The sequence below is a fragment of the Trichosurus vulpecula genome, chromosome 1, assembly GCF_011100635.1.
Source record: "Trichosurus vulpecula isolate mTriVul1 chromosome 1, mTriVul1.pri, whole genome shotgun sequence".
NCBI lineage: Eukaryota > Metazoa > Chordata > Mammalia > Diprotodontia > Phalangeridae > Trichosurus > Trichosurus vulpecula.
Window position 1 is genome coordinate 427,676,402 of NC_050573.1, and position 20,754 is coordinate 427,697,155.

Below are 20,754 nucleotides of genomic sequence, written 5' to 3' on the forward strand. Positions count from 1 at the left end.
TTCTTGTTTAAACCCTAAATAAATATGCGTGACAGTGTTACTCTTGAAGTAAGTATTCTGTCGAAAAATCAACATTTTTAGAGAATATGACACTACATACTGAATTTTCAATTATCTTTTAATAGGTAGAAGTATAGGCACAGATAATGTATGTAGAGACAGACTGGAAAAGACCATCATTCTTTTTACTAAAGTGGTAAGTTGACTTGTGGAGGGGAAAAGTTATCTAATGGCATTTGATTCTGAAAAACACAATATACTTTAAGTAAATCTGCACATAGTATTTACATATGAATAATATAGATAGAAAATTAATATTTTGATAATTAAAATATTTCCTTTTTTATAAGAAATTTCAACATGTTTAGATCATTAATAGGAAAGTCTAAAAGGAATAGAGTTTTGTGTTATATCAATAAGAGGAATATTGAAACAGGATTATCTGCCTTGTATCTTATGTTCTACTTGTTCCAGCTTTTATCTCCAGCCTCTTTTGGGAAGAGGAGTAGTGCCTTCTACTCACTGGTGAATATTCTCACACCTGGTCATACTCTACACATCCCAGTGATACCAGATCCTTGTAGCTTATCATCCAGACCCCATTCTCCATCCCATACTACCCAGTTCCTTATTTCCATCTCCCTCAACCTCCAACCAAACTCCACCCACCCCTTTCACTGTGCCCTCTGGAATGCCTGGCCAATAAACTTCCATTCATCCTAAATCTTTTCCTTTTCCATTCCTTCCATCTACTAACTGTTATTGCAACTTGGCTTCCCTCCTGATGACACAGCTTCCTTGGACATCCTTTCCCTTATCTGCTGCACCTTCACTCCTTCCCCTTGGCTTACTGGTTGAGATGGGGGAGTTGGAATACTCTTTGCTCCCAGTGGCCACTTCCAGGTTCTCTCCCCAACTCCATCACTCAGCATCATCTCATTCTTTGAGGTTCATGCTCTTCATATTTATCACCCAGTCAAATCCTGGTAATTGTTGTCCGCAGACCTTCAGGTCTCTCCCTTTCCTTCCTCAGTAAGTTCAGTCTGTGGCTATCAGTTTTTCTCTCTTCCTCAACTCCTGCCTTCTTACTTGGGGAATTCAACATACACACTGGCTCTCCCTCAAACTCCTTTGCTACCCTGTTCCTCAACCTACTTACTCACTTCCCATGTGCTACTTCTCCACTCCACGTTAGCCACACGTAAAGATAGTCATACCCTTGAGCTTGCCCTCATCCACAAATGTATGCTGAAGAATTTTGAAATTGCCTTATCAATCATAATCTCTCTTTGTCTTTTGTCACTCTGCTCTTCATCCTTACCATGCCCTCCAATTCCTAGACTCCTCAGTTCTCTCCCAGAAAGTTTCCCTTATACTAGTCTCCTCTTTTCCACATCTTGATACCTTATTGAACCAATTCACTTCTTTACTATCCTCTCTTAAATCCCTAGCCCCTTTGTCATTTTGCTGATTATACCCAGCCAAGCTTTCCCTTTGAGTCACTCCCATCATTCACTACCTGTGCTCCTATACACATGCTGCTGAATGAATATGGAGAATATCATGTAACCATTCTGACTGGATCCACTACACATTTATATTACCCTCAACTTTGTCCTTAGTGCTATTAGGCAGTCCTTTTCCAATCAACTTTCCAAATTTCCAGTCAGCCCTTTTTAATCAACTCATTAATCAAGTCTCCACAGTGGGTCTTTCACACCTTTTTATCTCTCTTCAAACCTCCTATGATTCCCCTTCTACGGACACTCTCAGCTGAGAACTTTGCTTCATATTTTACTAAAAAAAAATTGAGGCCATTGTTTGAAAGCTCCCTCTTACCCCCCCTTCCTCATTTCCTATCTCTGAGATTCCTTCCGCCACTATCTTCTCCTTTACCCATGTCTCAAATGAAGAGGTGTTCTTATTCCTTACCAAGGCTAACCCCTCTACTTCCTCAAGTGATCCATTTCTGTTCCTTCTTCTTCAACATATGCCCCGTCTGTCATCCCCACCCTATCACTTGTTTTCAATTTTCCTTTCTGTTGTCTTTTTGCCTACTGCTGACAAACACGTCCATTGTCAAAAAAAATCTCTCTTGATCCTTGCTGTCATCGTGTATCTCTTCTGCCTTTTGTCACTGAACTCCTTGAAAAGGACATCTATAATAGGTACCCCTAGTTTCTCTACTCTTACTGCCTTCTTAACCCTTTACAATCTTACCCCTGACAAACTAGCTTCCAACCTCATCATTCCACTGAAACCACTCTCCCCACAGTTACTAATCTCTTACTTACAAAGACTAATGGCCTTTTCTCAGTCCTCATTCTCCTTGACTTCTCTGCAGCTTTTGACATTGTTGATAAACGTCTCCTTGATGCTTTCTTCTCTCTGGGTTTTCAGGACACTATTCTCCTGCTGCCTCTGTCTGTGACTGGAAGAGTCCCCTTTGCTGGATCCTTTTTCAGAAATTGTCCTCTGTCTGTAGGTGTCCCATAGGGTTCTGTCTTGGTCCCTCTTTTTCTTCCCCTTCTATACTCCTTTTCTTGGTGATCTCATCAGCATCCACAGATTTAATAACCGTCTCTATGCTCATGACTCTCAAATCTATCTGTCCTCTCCCAGTCTCTGTGCTGACCTCTAACCTTGCATTTCCAACTACTTTATCTTTTTGTACATCTTAAACTGGCTTTCCAGTATACATTTTAATTTCATTATGTTTAAAGTGGAACTCATTATCTTTCCCCTTAAACCTTCTCTTCTTTTACTTTCCCTGTTACTGTCGAGGGCAGCATTGTTCTCCTAGTCCTTCAGGCTTGTAACCTAGGTATCATCCTTGACCTCTCACTATTTCTCTCCTCCCATTACCACTCCTCCCCGTCCCCCCCCAATATGTTGCCAAAGCCTGTCAATTTTACCTTTTCATCATCTCTCATATGCCCCCTTCTTTCCTCTGACACTGCCAGAATTCTGTTGCAGGCCCTCATCATTCGACTCCTGGACTGTTGCAATAGTCTATTGATGGAGCTGCCTGCCTCAAGTCCTCCTCAGGACACCCCCATCCATCCTCCATTCATTAAAGTGATTTCCTGAAAGATTAGGTCCAACCATGTCACCCCATACTCATGAGGTAAACTCCAGTGGATCCTCATCACCTCCTACATCAAAAACAAAATCCTCTGCTTGACTTTTAAAGGCTTTCATAACCTAGCCCCTCCTACCTTTCCAGTCTTTTTATATCTTACTTCCTTTCATGTACTCTTTAATCCAGTGACACTGGCCTTCTTGCTGTTCCACAAACAAGATCTATCAACTCTATACATTTTCTCTGACTGTCCTCCATGCCTAGAATGCTGTTCCTCCTCACCTCTGCCTTCTGGCTTCCTTTAAGCCCCAAGTAAAATCCCATAATCTACAGGAAATCTTTCCCAACTCCTTTTAATTCTAGTGCCTTCCCTCTTTTAATTATGCCCTACTTCTCCAGTATGTAATTTGTGCATATTTGTTTGCTTATTGTCTCCCCTGTTAGATTGTGAGATCTCTAAGGGCAGATCCTTTGCCCTTTTTGTATCCTAAGCACCTAGCACAGTGCCTAGCACATAGTAGGTGCTTAATAAATACTTACTGAATACGGTTGACTCAAAATTAGGAATTTTTATAATTTTATATTGGTGTAATATGTCATCTTGGAGTAGAATTTACCTGATTTTGCATCGGAATGGAAAGTCTGTTCACTAGATAAGTTGACTCTATCTATATATCTGTCCCACTTAATAGTGATAGCTAGAAAACCAAAGATAAAAGAAAATGTAGTTAATACTCGTGAGGTAGTGAAGCAGGTACCATATGCAGTGTAATATTATCAGTGAGCCAGTGTATTCAGAAAGACTGGTTTTCATTTCGATCAGCAAATCTTTATTTACATTTGCTTAGCAGTGTGGGGGTAGGGGGAGGGAGGGAGAGAGAAAAAATGTTGGGGACAAAGGGAGGGACAGACAGAAGGGGCACAGTGTAAAAGTTTCTTGCACTTTTGCTGGTGGTGGTGGTGGTTATGGAAGGTAAGGACTTTGTAAACAGTCTATCAAGCAAAATATTAGATGCCTGCTCTGTACTGTTCTAGGTGCTGGGGATACAATGAAAAAAAAGTGAAACAGCCCCTACTCTCAAAGGGTTTATATTCTACTGGGGGAGACGACATGTAAACATATACAGAATAAATACAAAATAAACAAAAGGTAGTTCAATCAAGGTAGTTAAGGAGGGAGGACATTATCAATGGGAGGCAGAAGAGGAGGAGTCCGGAAAGGCTTCATGGAGAAAGTGGTGATTGAGCTGTGTCTTGAAGGAAGAGGGGGATGCTAGGAGGTGAAGGTAAGGAGAAAGTACATTCCAGGCCTGAGAGCTGGCCAGTGGCAAAGGCACAGAGATGGGAGATTAAGAAAGGATGGAGGATGACCTGGCAGTCTATACACAACTGCCATCATATGAGTTGTACAGTGTGAACAATTTAATGGTATGAACTTCAGAAGAGGAGAGGCTGTTTGAGTGATGGTGGCGCAGGGGAGGCGTGTGTGGAGCAAGAAGAATTTTGTGAACAAGGTGGTCACGGTAAATCACTAAAACCCAGGGAGATGAACTTTTGTGTGTACAGCTGTCCGGGAAGAGTCCCTGAGTTTAGGTTACACATCTTGAAGCTTCTTGTAGCCTTTTTTCCTTCTCTCTTTAGAAGTTCAATAGTAGCTATTAGTGTTATAGTTTAGGAAGAGAGAACAGCTGATAAAAACTACATTTATTAACATTAAATTGTGATTACATTCCTTTAGCCTCATTCATCTCTATCTTAATCATCTTATAGATCAGGGCTGTCCAGCCTTAGGTTTTCATTGTTTCAATAGACAATATATTTTGATTTTGCCATTTTAGTGAGAGCTCTGAGGTAGCTTGGCTAAAGCATTTATGTAAATTTCTATGTTCGTAGATGGGCCACATAAATCTAAATCACACTGCGGGCTGCATTTTGGACAGTTGTGTTATAGATTCAGGAATGTCAGAATTGGAAGGGGTCTTAGAGACTGGTTAGTAATACAAGAAAGACGCTATTAAATGTCTCACGTTGCAAAATTAAATATTATTGTGTAGGATGTAGGTGTGGGTCATGACATATACCTCATTATGGACGTACTTTTTTTTTTAGGAGAATTCCGTTTGAATGGAAATTAAAAAATAAGTTGTTGTTTTTAAAAAGAGCATTTAAGAAAGTCTGTTCATGAAACCCTTTTATTTAAATTCTGACTTTTCCTTGTACAGACTATACATATTCATTAGCACAGAAGCAAAGAAATGTACAAGATTGAATGTGAATTCACTTGTGGTAGATGCAGTGCCTTTAAAATAATAATGTTTTTCTAGATAATGTTCCTTTTTTGGTTGTGCTGGGAGGATTAGAGCTGGTGTTTGAGTAACTACAATTTCAGTGTACTATGTGTTTTCTCTTTTTTTAATTGTTTTTCCTAAGGTGAAATTCACAATTGTCAACTTTATGAATTTTTAGTATTTTTTTTCACTCTGGAGCTTGTTTATATCATTTGTAACCATTTTTGCAGAATTCATTATAAAGATTCATGGTAAAGTACTTAAAATAACCAGAAGGTCTTTTTTGTCTTATTGTGTGTCCCTCATGTCATGATCCTGTAGCATGACCAATAAAGGAGACCTAGCAAGAACCAATGTATTTAAACAAAAATTTATGTTCACTTTTTTTAATCAAGGTTTTACTTTATAGTACATGATATTAGCATAATTGTCTCTTTTTCAATTTTGAAACACTGTTAATCTTGTTTTAATTTGTTTTGGAAGCTTTTAGACTTCTTGGACCAACATCCCTTTTCTTTTACGCCTCTCATTCAACGATCACTGGAGTTTGCAGTAAGCTATGTTTTTACAGAAATGGGCGAAGGAATCACATTTGAGCGATTCATCGTTCAGTGCATGAATCTGATTAAGATGATTGTAAAAAATTATGCTTATAAGCCATCAAAAAATGTTGAAGGTAAAAACTTCTTTAATATATCTAATTCAGTATTTGTTTTTATTTTATCATGGAACTTGTAGGAAGATGCATTTAAATTTCAATCTAAACTTTATTGCCTTAACAATCTTAAAATTCTATAGGAACTTCAGAATCGTGATTTAGAACATATATAAGTGCAGTTATTTAAAATAATATAAATAGTTCAGTAAAGCAGCTTTCTTGTAGGGTTATTTGCTGTTCTTTGTTACTATGCCGAAGAATCCCTGGAAGCTTAGAATTTTTTTTTTTTTAAGGATTTAATACTACAGAGATGATTAAAAAATCTGTATTCTCTAGTGCCGCAGTAAAACAGGTAGCTAATATCTCTTTTCAGCTATTAAGTTTGACACATTTCCTTTGATCTGGCCAGATCAGAGTTCATTAAATAGGATCATATTTTCATTTTTAGCCTTTTAAAAGGCCTACTAGGTTTGTTATTATGAACAAGGTGTTGCTTATTATGTGAATGTTTATGTCTCTGAAAATTAGTTTTGAATTTTAAAAATACAGGATAAACTTTCCCCCCATCAATGTTGTGTCATTTACAAAACATCTAAAGCAATTGAACCTTTTTTAAAAATTAATTTTTATTATCTTTTGTTTTTATATCACTTTCATTTCCCAAGGAATTCCTTCTTTCTCTCCCTCCCTGAGAGAATAAAATACGTGGGAAGAAAACAGAGGCAGAACTAACCAGCATATTGAAAAAGTCTTATGTTACAGACTGTGTTTCACACCTGCATCTAGCTTTATTAGAATGTCTGACAATGTTTTAAGTTCAGTTTTATTTATTTCAGATAGCAGTCCCGAAACTCTTGAAGCACATAAGATTAAGATGTCTTTCTTCACATACCCCACCTTGACAGAGATATGTAGAAGATTAGTTACTCATTATTTTCTACTAACAGAGGAAGAGCTGACAATGTGGGAAGAAGATCCCGAAGGCTTTAGTAAGATTTAATGCTGATGTTTTTCTTTCAATGACATATATTTTTTGTTGGAGGAGTGGAATGTTTTGTCTTTTTATAGCATCTTTCATCTGATACTTGTTTTTAAGATTATTAATTCTTATCACTATTTATTATTTAGTTTTAGAACAGAAAAACTGAGGGATTTATATGTTTTGATCACAAATATGCCATCAGACTGGTGAAGTAATTTAAGAAACAAAAGCCAGAAAGCTAATACTCTTTTTACTAGAAGTATAGTTTGTCAGATCAGTACTTCATGATATAGTCACTTTTTTCTTTTATTTGGGAAATCATTTTTACTGAATATTGCTTACTGGTTATGGAAGCAAAATACATTTATAAGGGGTATTTTTATTTATTTAATATTTTTAGTTTTCAGCATTGATTTTCACAAGAGTTTGAATTGCAAATTTTCTTCCCCTTTCTACCCCCCCCCCCCCCCACTCCAAGATGGCATATATTCTGATTGCCCTGTTCCCCAGTCAGCCCTCCCTTCTGTCACCCCACTCCCTCCCATCCACTTTTCCCTTACTTTTTTGTAGGGCAAGATAGCATAAGGAGAATTTTTAAACTGCTGTACAAAATATCATGTTGAAAATGATCTGGTAGTTTTGAGAATTAATAAGTATCATACCTAGTGTTAAGCTCTTCTAATTACATAGGGCATGATGTTTTTCCTGTTTTTTTATGTTTACCGTGAAATAACTGGATTAGAGATTTTTAAAGGTTCTTTTTGCATTTGTTTCAGAGTTCATAATTAGGGATCGTCTTTATTGGGTAGGGAGAGAAGATAATTCGTTTTCCTAAGATATAAAAATGCATTGCAAAGGCAATGTGAGGTGACAGAATGATGGGCTTGGATTGTAAGTCCTGCTTTGGACCCTTCAAAATTGTGTGATGCCGGGCAAGTTACTTGACCTTTATGTCCTTCAGGCTGCTTTCCAGCTTCTACCACCTCTCTGTCTTTGTAGGGGAAGAATATTCCTTGAGTTGATCAAATCATAGGTTACTTGAGTGTTCATGTACAAATATGCACAATAATTGCTGAAGTTATCTGTCTTCTATAGTCATATAAAAACATTTCCCAAGGCATAATATTTTGCTCTTTATATAAATAAATAATCTTTTTTTGATGAAAAAGATTTCACGTGTTATAGAGGGGATATCTTAGTATCAGAAAATAAGCTTATGAGTTCTTGAAACTATGGAATCATTTTGAGTAGTGAATATAAATTTAGTAAATTGGAATTATAGGAAAGTATGGGCTAATTCTTTTTGTGCTCCAAGGTATCTTAATAAAAATTTGGTGATTCCCAGCATTATAGAGGTGAAGTTGATTCAACCTTGTCTGGGTATGACAAGCACTTATGTTTGGAATTTTTGTATATAACTAACACCAAGTAGCTATTAGAAGTGTGAATACTGTGAGCCTTGCATTTTTCTCTCAAAGAACTATGGCAAATGTCAACTATTGTAATAGGTAGATCTAACATTCAGCATATTGTAAATAAATTTTAGCTTTTGTATATTTTAGGAAATTGCTACAAAGTGCTTACTTTTGCAATATCTCACTAATATAATATTTTGCTATAACTGGACAAAATCATGTGCAATATCTTATTTTATTACAGCTGTGGAAGAGACAGGAGGAGATTCTTGGAAATATAGTTTAAGGGTAAGTGATGAAATAACTAATAGAAAAATACTGTTGATTTTCTAGGGTTTTGATAGGAGATAATGAAGTTGAAATTCAGAAACACTTTGTGTTATAGTTATTTGTGTTCATGTCTTGTTACCAGCCTATAAGTTCCAAATCAGCAGAGACCGTGCTCTTGCTTTGCACTTAGTAGGTACCTCACCTAATAATTAAATTGTTTCTTGAATTAATTTGAACCACTAATGAAAGATAAACAAATTTGTTTTAATAGCACAAATGCAGTTTTGGAGTGAAGTCCTAATTTATTCCAAGTTAAAAATGATTTTGCTAGCTAGCCTAAATCCAGAATTTTCCAGCCTTTCATAATTTCATTCATTAGATAATTGCCCATTGTGCAAATAGAAAACTTTCTTTTGAGCACGTCATAATTTCCATTTCCTATTAGACTAAAATAGAAGAAGTTGCCTGCGAGTAATTCATTCTTTTAACCATGCAACAGTTTGTCTTTCAGCAGTAATCGCTTTATTCAGTGATTGAGAAGGAAGAATGTAGAACGTGTATTTTTCTGGGTTGGTAATATCCTGTTGACATTAGTGTATTTTGTGGTACTTTGTAGTCATGTGACCATTTCTTTTTATGATGACTTTTTTTTCCAGTTCTTTCTGTAGCTAGTCATTTTACTTAAAAATGTTGTGTTAATGAAGTGCTTTTGCATTTATATGTATATAGTTCTCTTAATGTAAAGTAAAACAAATGAGAAAAATGTTATTGTAATGCAATCTTACTGGAAAATTCAACTTTTTAAAATGATTTAAGGTAGGTTAGTTTTGCATACTTGTCATATTTGCAGATGTCACAAAGTTGTGAGGATTACTGTACATATTAGGTGACAGAGTCCTAATGAACAAAGATCTCAACAGTGTAGACTAAATAAGATACAGTTTAATAGGATAAAATTTTACATACTACATTTGGGTTCCAAAAATCAAATCCCTAGAACAGAAATAGGGAAGATGTTGCAGGACAATAGCTCTTGTGAGAGCATCTGGGTTTGAGTTCCCTGTTAGTTCAGGATGAAGTCTAACTCCCTGCCAAAAAGTTAGTATTTTAGGCTGAGGTGTGTTTTCTAGAACGAAGGAGATAATAGTTCCATTTTGATTTTCTTTGGTTAGGCCATATCTGTAGTTTTTACATCTAAATGTCATATTTTTAAAAAGATAAAGACCAGTTGGAATTTGTCCTGAAGAGGGCAACCACAAGGTGGCTAGAAAACTGATGAGCATGCCTTATAAGGACTGGTTAAAAAGAACTGGGAATACTTAACCTGGAGAAGAGAAGACTAAAGCAAAGTTTACTAATTAAACCAGTAATTGTCTTTTAAATGTTTGAAAGTCTCTCATATGTGAGAGGGATTACATTCTTCTTGATCAGGGAAAGTAGAACTAGAAGAAAGAATGGGAGATTTGCAGATTGGCAGATGTAGACTTGACATAAGGAAAATCTTCTTAACAATTAGAATTGTTGAAAAAACAAAATGTACGACCTCAGATTCAGCTAGAAGTTGGATGTAGAATATGTCTGAAATCCATATCTTGGACTCTGTAATTCTTTAAATTGACCCATCTTGTAGGTTTTATAAGAAACAAATCTCCTTTTAAGTATTAACTCTAAGATTTCTTTTACTTATCCATGTCACCAAGTCATGTACAGGAGAAATGCTCAAAACCACATTCAGTATTTTCTGAGAACTGTTTAGGTTAATTTCCGAGAGGAGAAGACCACATAATATTGGAATGATTTTTACTTACATTACTTAACCTTAAAGAGCGTCCATCTTGGACTCAGTAGAGGACTGTAATTTGTATCCTGGCCCTGTTACTTACTAGGAGTCTAACTTGGACAAATAAGTCACTTCACCTTTTGAGCCTCAGTTTTTTCATCTGTCAAATTGTGTATGATAATACTGGCACCACCTATATAACAAAATTATTGTGAGGAAAGTGTTTTCATAAATCTTGAAACAATATGATAAATCGTTAGTATTTTTATTATTCTCTGATTTTAAGTTTAAAGATGTGGTTTTTTCTTGCTCTGTATTAGTAATTTATGATATTCAAGCTTCAAATTAAAATGACTTGAGTCATATCCATAAAATCTTTAATGTTTGAAGAATAATTTGGCAAAATTGCAAAATAATTTTTTGTGTTTTTTAACTCATGCCTTTTAAACACATTTTATAGTAATGTAAATAGAGTGAAATGCATATTATTTATAAGCTATATAACTTCTGTTATGATTCTCTTGTATGTCAAAATTAGTCTTTTCAAAAGTTATTTGCTTTTGCAAACCAAGTATTAAAACAATTTTCAAACATTTACTTTAAAAAAATATAAGCATTCATTGCTACATATAACTATTGTTTGTTATAAAGATAATTCTCTCATATTTCAAAATTTGTCTTTGTATAAATAATTTGATTTTGCCAATGAAGTATTAAATAATTTTCAGATAATTATTTTTTAAAAATATGAATGTTGGTTGCTTTAGATAAATATTTATCAATATGGTTTTATGATTGTTAACTTTCAGAGAATTATCTGTCTTTTTTTCCTCTTCCAGCCTTGCACTGAAGTGCTATTTATAGACATATTCCATGAATATAATCAGACTCTTACACCTATACTTTTAGAAATGGTACAGACACTGCAAGGTAAGATTTTTATATTATTTTACATTTTCAGTTCATATTAATCTGCCTTAGGGCCATTCTGATTTCTGTGTTAAAAGCTTATTTTTTTATTTAATTTTTTTTAAGGCTTACTGATATAAAATGAATGAAATTTAATGTTTGTTTTTTTCTTTTTTTTCTTCCACATGATCCTAATAGAGAGGATACTTTTTAATTATAAGTGGGTGGTGAGAATTATAAATCACACTGTGACTTCTCAGGGGCAGATACAAAAAAGTGGGTGCTTTTACCTCTAGGTAAATACCTCTAGGTTCAGGTGGTTGTCGAAGGTGGGGAGCTGTGTATAGGAATTGTCTGTTTATGGGTCATAGAGACAGGCTTGCTTTGCTTTTGTGCTCCTCTCCCTGCTCGTGTATGTTACTCGTTAAGCTGTTAAATAACTTCATGCCAACTCATAGTTACTTTATCACAAATGGTTCTTTATAAAGTTGCCTCTTAGCTAAAACACTTTATTACATTGCAATGTGAAAATATTTTTCCATATAGAGTATGGCATGTTTGCATATTATAAATGAAAAACTGATTTTTTTGTGCAAGGAGTTGTCCTGTATTAGGAAATTTGTGCACTTGTTCATTTTATCCTTTTGAGTAAGTAGCCACAATACTGTATAGAATTTGCTTTTTCTCTTAGTATTCATTCAGCTTTGGTATTCACTTCTCATTTCTTCCCCTTCTCTGTCATCTTTGCTTATTTCCTTTTTGCCTTTCTCTTATTTTCCTGTGGTTTTCCCAGGTTTTCTCAAGAACTGTTCATTTCACTTTTTTAGCATAGTCTTTTCTCCCATCATTACCAGATCTTTGAAATTCCTTTTTTTTTTTTTAAATCGTATTTTGCTGTGAATGTTATATGGCTTGATGAATGTCTTTAGTAAGTTTCTGTAAGGATTTGTACCTTTGCTAAAAATCTTATGCTTGGGTAACCAGACATCTCACTCTCACTGTTTGCTGAAATCACTGTGCTTTTTTCCCCTCATGTTTGCTCAGCCTGTCTCCTCTATCACTTGACATGTCATTTCCTTCCTTCCCACTAACTCCATTTCTACCTTTTGATATTTTCAAGTATTTTTAAAATGAGAAATGTGCATTCTTAAACTTCCCTTTTTGTTTTCTAAACATTTCGTGTATGCGGTGTGTTTCATGGACTGAACTTCTTATGCATAGTCAACTCTTGTTTACTGTTTTAATTATTTCACCTTCCTTCACCTCACATACTGTTTTAATTCTTCCCTTATGTAGAGTTTACAGTTCATTAAGGAATCTCTTAGAAACTTGAGACTAGCTCACTGTTTCATTTGTGTTATTGGTTGTTCTGTATTGATAGGCTTATCACATTTTCAGATGTCAGTTTCTCAGGTTTCATAGTTCAGGCTTGTTGATGGTCAACATGGCCAGCACCTTTATATCCATTATAGGTGGGCTTTTTTCTAATGGACTACTATGGACTAAAATATGTCACAATAAGCATTTCTTTAAAGCATCCTTTTTAATATGAGATGTTTCTGGAAAGATTTCTTTTAATAGGTGATTCTGTTTGTGTGTGTAAACTAATGTATAGTTTATCCACTTTCCAAACATTGCCTACTTCGTCTTTTTTTGATGCCTATTTTACTTTGGAGCTAGTAGTCCATTCTCTACTGATTTCAGAAGTGACCCTATTTATCTGTTTTACACCATTCTAGCAAAGATCTGAACAAGCATTGTATATGATTTTTTATATGTCACATATTGTTTCCAAGTCTTGTGATTTCTACCATCACAATATCTCTCATATAAGTCCCCATCTTTCTACTTATGACAGTGAAGATCCTTATCACCTTATGCCTGCACTATTGTAAAAACCTTCTAATTGACTTCTCTGCCTCAAGGCTCTTCCCATTCAAATCCATCCTCCACTCAGCTGCCGAAGTTATTTTCCTAAAGTATCTGAATGATCTATGTCATGTTGTTCTCCTCACCTCCATCCCTCCACAATAAATTTCAGTTGCTTCCTATCACTTTCAGGATTGAATTGAAAATCCTCTGTGACATTTCAAGCCCTTCACAACCTGGCCTCTTCCCTACCTTTAGTGTCTTCTTACACTTTACTGTCCTCTACGTAATACACAATCGAGCAGCACTGGCCTTTTTGCTGTCTTTCTAATCCTACACTCTTGTCTCCCATGTCTGGAATGCTTTCTCTCTCTGCCATCTCCTAGCTTCTCTGGCTTTCTTCAGGATTCAGCTCAAATTCCACCTTATGCAGGAAGTCTTTTCCTGTTGTATCCTGTGACTCCTACCCTTCTCCCTTTCCCTCATCTCCCCATCTCTTCCCTGCCCTGCTAGATTTTTCCCTCTGATATTAATTTCTCTTTATGCTGCATTTTTCTTCTATATGGTTTTTGTTTACTGGAATGTGAGCTCTTCGAGGACAGGGGCTGCATTTTTTCTTTTTTGTGTTCCTAGTCCTTAGCACAGGACCTGGCATATAGCAGGTGCTTCATAAATACTTATTGACTATATCACTGTGATGCTTTTTCAACCTGGCACTAGTTTGCACTAATTAAACTAGGTAGCACAATAGAAGGTGTGCAAAACTCAGGCTCTTAAGTTCTTCATCGTATGACTTCAGTATTTAATTTCAGGTGAAGTCCTAGAATATCACATTCCCATCTTTAGCTATAAGTTTGAAAATACCCTATAAAACCTATATGTGTGTATATATGTGTGTGTGTGTGTGTATTGAATTTTCCATATTTCTTCAAAATTAAACTGAGGCAATTCTCTGCGCAAGATAACATTTATTATTAGGGGCTTGCTGCCTGCCAATAAAAGGGTCAGTGGATTGCCTCCATTGATGCCAAAGACCCTGAGCAGACAGACAGCTCCCATTTTATAGGTTTATAATTATAAATTACAGAATAAAGAACAGAACAGAGTAGATGTCATCATAGGATTGCAGACAACATGATTGGTTACAGAGCTGAGGCTCAGTGAACAACATGATTGGTTGGATGTTTGGTAATGGGAGCTAGCAACAGCCCCTCCTTCTCTTCTGAGACTAAGAAGTGCTCATTGTTTGAGTCCAGATACAAGATAGTGCCCTGGACTTGTAAAAATATTAGACCCTATTCCCGTGTGTTCACCTTAAAGGTTAGCTAAATTTAGATCAATGAGTAGCAGGAGAGCTGGATTTTTAAACTTAACCCATTACAGGCAGTTGAATTCTGAACCAATTTCAGAGACAGAGAACTATGACTTAAACGGTTAAAGACAAAAGCAATTTTAATTGTAAGTAGAATCAATAAGGAAATGATACAGAATCAACCTTAATCTTCTCATAGTAAATTTCAATAATTTATTTTTCCATTCTATTATAGAATCTATTTATCTTTCTGTCACTCTATATGGTATCAAACTCTGAGCTGTATTTGTATGTGTAAGGATGCCCAGTAATGTATAAATTAATTCAAATTGAAATTATTTTGTTAAAGTAGCTGATTTATTTGCCTTTCCTTACTTATTTTAGGGCCAACCAATGTGGAAAATACCAATGGAATACTGATCAAAGATGCTGGTATGTTCAAACTTGATGTATTTAGTAACATTTGCTGGTTTTTATTATTTCAGTGAGGTAACTTAAATGTTGATATGAGAAAAAGATGTTCTCACATTAGAAAGAAACTTGGATAAAAAGTTTTTTTAAATGTCTTTAATGAAATTATTTATCTGATTTTTAATTTGTTAAAGTAATTTTTCTATTTTTGAGAGTATGCTTTAATAACATTTAATTTTCATTCTGTAATGATTAGAGACAATTTTATACAATATTCTTCTAAAATCTTATTTTTACCCCTACTTATATTCCATTGGCTATTCCTTACAAGAAAGTTTTCCAGTGGGGGAATCTTAGTTATCATCAGTAAATTAAGCTTTGTTAAAGTACAGAATTGAAATTTCTGATTTTCTTCCTCACAGTCTATAATGCAGTTGGATTGGCTGCTTATGAGTTATTTGACAGTGTGGATTTTGATCAGTGGTTTAAAAACCAGTTGCTGCCAGAATTAAGAGTCACTCATGATAGGTAAGTGGCTTTTTCAGGAAGATTTCCTATATAATCATGCACATGCATAAATGTCATGTCAGTTAGTGTGTGTAACTTTAGAATGAGATATGAAATTATCACCTATTGATAGGAAATCACTATTTACATTACAAGACAATAGTAATAACAATTCACATTTATATATGGCTTTGATTTTTATCAAACATTTTCTTCTAAGTGTAAGTGAGGCTTTCTTGTTCTTTTTTTGTATATGAACAACAGTGAAGAGCTGTTAGGTGACAGAGGTCACAGAGCTAGTAAGGGAAGTAGACAGTACCTGAATTCAGGTCCTGTGTTTCCAAGTTTGTGACTCTTTTGACTAAATACAACATGCAGTCTTACTGTAGTGCAACAAATAATTTTTAAAAATCCAAATTTTGCAAATTAATTGACATCATGCAAGAATCAGTAAAACATAAAATATTACAATTTAAACCCACCTCTAAGGTATATAATTTAGTTTCCTGCTTTCACAGATAGGGAAACTAAGGTGCAGACTAATAAAATTCTTTGCCTGTGGTCACACAACTAATAAGTGATTGGAAGAATAGAGCCCAGGTCTCTTGATTCATAGTCTAGTTTTCATTTTACTGAAATTTGCTGTCTTGCTTTAAAAACAAGAATTAACAATAGCTTCTTCAGTAGTGTGCCTGATGGGCCCTCTGGTATGGACTCTATTTTTGTATACAACTGTTGGTGGAACTTGTTTTGTTTGACTATGCTGGTTTGTTATAAGAATTTTTTTTTTCAATGAATTTGGGAGTGAGAAGGAAAGAAAATAGATTTCTTTAAAAATAAAGTGGTTGTAGTAGTGGGGTGGTACCACAAATGTGAAATATTAATGTTGCAGGCATGTTCAGATGAGGTCACTTTATTACAAATTTTACTTACCTTTTATTTTGTGGTAAGAGATCTCTCACAAACTGATAGTAATCTGTAAATGTTCATAATATAAAAACAAAACATATTAATAAAACTTTTTAAAAATGCCATGATGATTTTGCTTAACTAAAACTGTTGGCCTTGTCTTTTAGGTATAAACCATTGCGACGCAGGGTAATTTGGCTAATTGGACAGTGGGTTTCTGTGAAATTCAAGTCTGACTTGAGACCCATGTTATATGAGGCAATTTGTAGTTTGCTTCAAGACCAAGATTTAGTGGTAAGTATATATATGAACATCTTTTTTTTATTGATATTTCTTTAATGTTTTACTTATCCACTTTACGTATGAGAAAAAAACTTTTAAACTGATATATTTATTTTATACAATTCTACTTTAACATAGGTGTAATGCCTTTATAAATTCATTCTTATCTAATTGATGAGTAGTGATATGGGGTAATGGGGTCTTCACTGAAAATTTTATTAACTTTAAAATATCCTCTTCTACACTAACGTAATTTAAAAAAATAGTTGTATATTGTTAGAATTTCATCCTAAAAATTGTTATACGTTTCGCTATAGTTTCCCTTTAAATGATAAAATTTTCTTTGGTTTTTAATGTGTAATTATACTTGTACACAGGTTTAAGAACATATTCATGGGGTAAAGTGAGTTATTCCTTTATTTTACTTAATGGTTGAGAATCTCTTGTGAAGTAGTGCTATGTGTGTGTATTCAATAAAGCAGTATTTATTTAACAAGCATTTATTAAGCATCTAAAGTGTTAGGTGCTGTGCTAAGTGCTACAGATGCAAATACCAATATTATACAGCCCTCATTTCTCAAAGAACTTGCTTCATATTAAGGAAACAACTTGTATGTAGAAAATTAAATACAAATGTATAGAAATTTATTTCTCAGTAGAGGCCATTAACAACTGTAAGAAATAAATCAGTCAGTCAGCAAGCATTTATTAAAGGCCTGCTAGGTACAGAGGATATGAAGAGAAAAAGTGAAATAATTCCTATTCTCAAGGCGTTGACACTTTTTCTGGATCAGGACAGTCTCCTTATAGGAGGTGACACAAGCTGAATTTTGAAAGCAGTTGAGGTTCCTGTGAGGTGTGGTAAGGAGGGAATGGTTTTCTGGCAAATGGGACAGATCTTACAAGCGAACCGGAGATGGAGTATTGTGAATTGAAAACAAGCAACAGAGAGGCCAAGTTGGCTTGAACGGAGTCTGTGAAGGAACTCAGTATTCAATAACTCTTTGAGATTGTGAAGATCTATAAAAGGCAAACAGGAATTTGCATTTTCTCCTATAGGCCAGAGGGAGCCACTGGAGCTTCTTGAGTATTGGCATGACGTGGTTAAGTTTTTGCTTTAGGAATGTCAGTTTGGTAGCTGTGTGGAGGACAGATTTAGGGGAATAGACTAGAAGCATAGAGGCCAAAGTAGGAGGCTTCTACAATACTTCAGGTGAGAAGTCATGAGAGCCTGAACTAGAGTGCTGTCTATGTACCTATAAAGAATGAGGTGGCTGTGAGAAATAACTGTAGAGGCAGAATCTTCAAGACTCGGCAATTGATTGGATGACTCTGAGGTTGTAATCCTGGGTGACCAACAGGATGATAGTATAGAAATAGGAGCTCTAAGGAGATCGTCACTTCAGTCTTAATTTTTTCCAAAAAAGGATATGGTTAAGGGGGATGAACTATTATCTACAAGGAAATAAAAAGGATTCTTAAACATAGTCATTTTTAAAAAAACTTTTTAGTTGATATATATAGTTGACAGATTTGCAAAAGGCATTGAATATTTGTCTTTTTAACATTTTTATTTCTCTTAGTATAAGCTTCACCCTTATTTTTGAATGTTGCTAATTTTATATATTTTTTCTTCTTGATGCTTGTAGCTTGGCTTTAATCCTTGTTTCCTTCCCTTTCTAGTTCACTTTTTAAAAACTTTTCATGTTAGTGTAATTCATACCTGTCCTGTTGCTCTTTTTTCTTCCTCAGATTATGTCCTGTTAGAGGACTTGTAACTGCTAAATGTGTATTATGACTTTGTGATGTATTTGTAAGAATTTAATATTCCCCATTCTATTACTTGGCTTTTCCTTGAATTTTTTTCAGTGGTTGTCAGAGGTCTACTTCTCTGTCAACCAAAGGATAATTATGTGGTTATTGCTATTTCATGAATGCTTTCTATGAAATAAAATTCGTCTTTCATTTAATTTCATTCAGTATCACATTATAAAATTATTACAGTTTTTAATAAAGATTCATAATTCTCTCCTAGCTCTTATAATATGTTATGATTTTGGTACCTTGAATATTTTAAATAGTCAACTCTGAATTAGTAATGTGTAGTTTGTCCAGTTTGTGGTATTATTCTTCATGTTTCTTTCTTTTCCCACAGTTTTTGTTTCCTGCCCCCTTTCACCAGCTTATGTGAAACTTAAGAAATACAAAACTTCTTATCTTGGTTATACAGAAACATAGCCAGGTTGATAAATCCATTATAGATTATATAGGTATACCCACAGTAAACTTACTCTGATCAATGCATTTTGCAATAGTATTGTTAATATATTATAACCACAGTCTTTCCTTAAAACTTAAATCATTTGGCATCACAGTAAATACAATTATTGGGTTCTGGTGCAGCATTCCTACTATCATCCTTTGTCCTATACTCCTTCAATTCTGTGACAGAGTATATTCTTTTTTCTGGGATTTATACTATCCTTTCCCCAAAATCGGGAGGTTTTCAAACCTCTTCCCTTTTGCATTTATAACATTGCTCTTTTGACAATTTCACTCTTACATTTTACTTAGCTATATTTTTATGGAACCAATTAAAGACATTATGTTGATGGGCTTGAGATGCACTTCAGAGGCAAATAAAACACATTTTCTCTTTGTTTTAGATTATTCATAATACTGTTAACTTTTCAGTTAGGCAGCTGAGTTGACTATGCACATCTTATTTGTCATTTACATTACATATCTGATTTTGTTTTTCAAGTATTCCTTTCAGGCATGCTAACTGCAATTCCTTTTTGCTTTAGGCACCCTTTATGAATTGTTATAGCTGAAAAATTACCTCATCACCTTTTGGCCAGTTGCCTAATGAGTAGTGTAGTTTATTGCTAGTTCTGTACGCAGAGCTTTTGTAGTTTAATTGATTGATCCATGTCAGAACCTTGGCTCTCTTCCCATGGGGTTACCATTATGCCTTGGGGAGGCACCAGAGTTATAGGTTTTTTGATGTTTTTAAACATGGAAACTTTGAAAGTGCTATGAGAATCTAGCTTTGTTTCATTTTCCCCCCTTAATTCATCCGAGATGATTTGTTAAAAATAATTTAGCATTTTGTAAAATGACAGCTGGCAGTGGATAGAGCTCTGGACCTGAGATCAAAAAGACCTGAGTTCACACCGAAGTTTACTTAGCTATGCATTCCTGGGCATGTCACTCTTAGCCTCAATTTCCTCCTCTGTAAAATTGAGATAAGTTGTGGGAATAAAATGAGGGATTGATTTATTATCTGAATCAGGTTGGTACTATAGCAGCTTCCAGGGAGAAACATCAAAAAATTTTGTTTTAAAAATTGTTATTTGAATAAACCACTTTCAGTGTCATTTTCATTTGTATCTTAAAAGAATAAGCTTACTGTATGTCACATCGACATTTAAATTATATTTTGGGGGGGAATTTTCCTTTTCTGTTTCTAGGGGTTAAAACTAGTTCTTAATTGCAATAATCATGTCAAAACTTCATAATAAGTTTATAGCTGATCGAAGTGCCTTTTGGGGGTTATAATGTTTTAGGACTCTATTAAATGTTAGAATTCTAGTTTTTCAAATTCTAGATAGAATCATTCAAAATCAATTTATTTTCAGATTCACTAAATTATATGTGGGAAGTTCACTAAATGCAAAGTGTGAAATTCTCCTCCCTCCGCCTCTCAAGAATGAGAATGCATTGCCTGTCACCCAGCTGCAGCACCATGGCCTGGAGATTGTTGATTGTTGGGGAGACATCCTGGCAGTGATGCCCCTCCCTGCCTCCTTCCCCGGGGTATTCAGGGGAGAGTTTTGCCCCCCAACCCTTAGCACAGAGAGGGAGAGAGTTTGCCCCCTCCCCCAGCTTCATTTTTTGTAGTATATTTTTAACAAAAATGGAGAGAAAAAAGCATTTCCATGAACACAGCATTCCCCTCCTCCCAACAAAAACAACCCCACCAACATGACCCCCTTCTCCCCATCAGTTTATTTTCTGTCTTTCCCTTTTCCTCTCTTCTCCCTCAATTCCTCCACTTTGATTCAATCATGACACCTA

At 35.0% G+C, this 20,754-nt stretch overlaps 1 protein-coding gene across 2 annotated transcripts in view; it reads left to right on the forward strand.

Annotated features, from left to right (window-relative positions):
- IPO11 (importin 11) overlaps window positions 1-20,754 on the forward strand; it is a 212,354-nt gene that overhangs the window by 52,648 nt on the left and 138,952 nt on the right. For both annotated transcript variants that reach the window (XR_005010886.1, XM_036767335.1), the window contains exons 9-16: window positions 126-196; window positions 5,854-6,046; window positions 6,865-7,017; window positions 8,670-8,713; window positions 11,315-11,405; window positions 14,950-14,997; window positions 15,399-15,504; window positions 16,560-16,686. Coding sequence is in view for 1 of the 2 variants with exons in the window: in XM_036767335.1 (XP_036623230.1) it covers window positions 126-196; window positions 5,854-6,046; window positions 6,865-7,017; window positions 8,670-8,713; window positions 11,315-11,405; window positions 14,950-14,997; window positions 15,399-15,504; window positions 16,560-16,686 (833 nt within the window). In the remaining variant the exon portion in view is untranslated. The remainder of the gene's footprint in view (window positions 1-125; window positions 197-5,853; window positions 6,047-6,864; window positions 7,018-8,669; window positions 8,714-11,314; window positions 11,406-14,949; window positions 14,998-15,398; window positions 15,505-16,559; window positions 16,687-20,754) is intronic.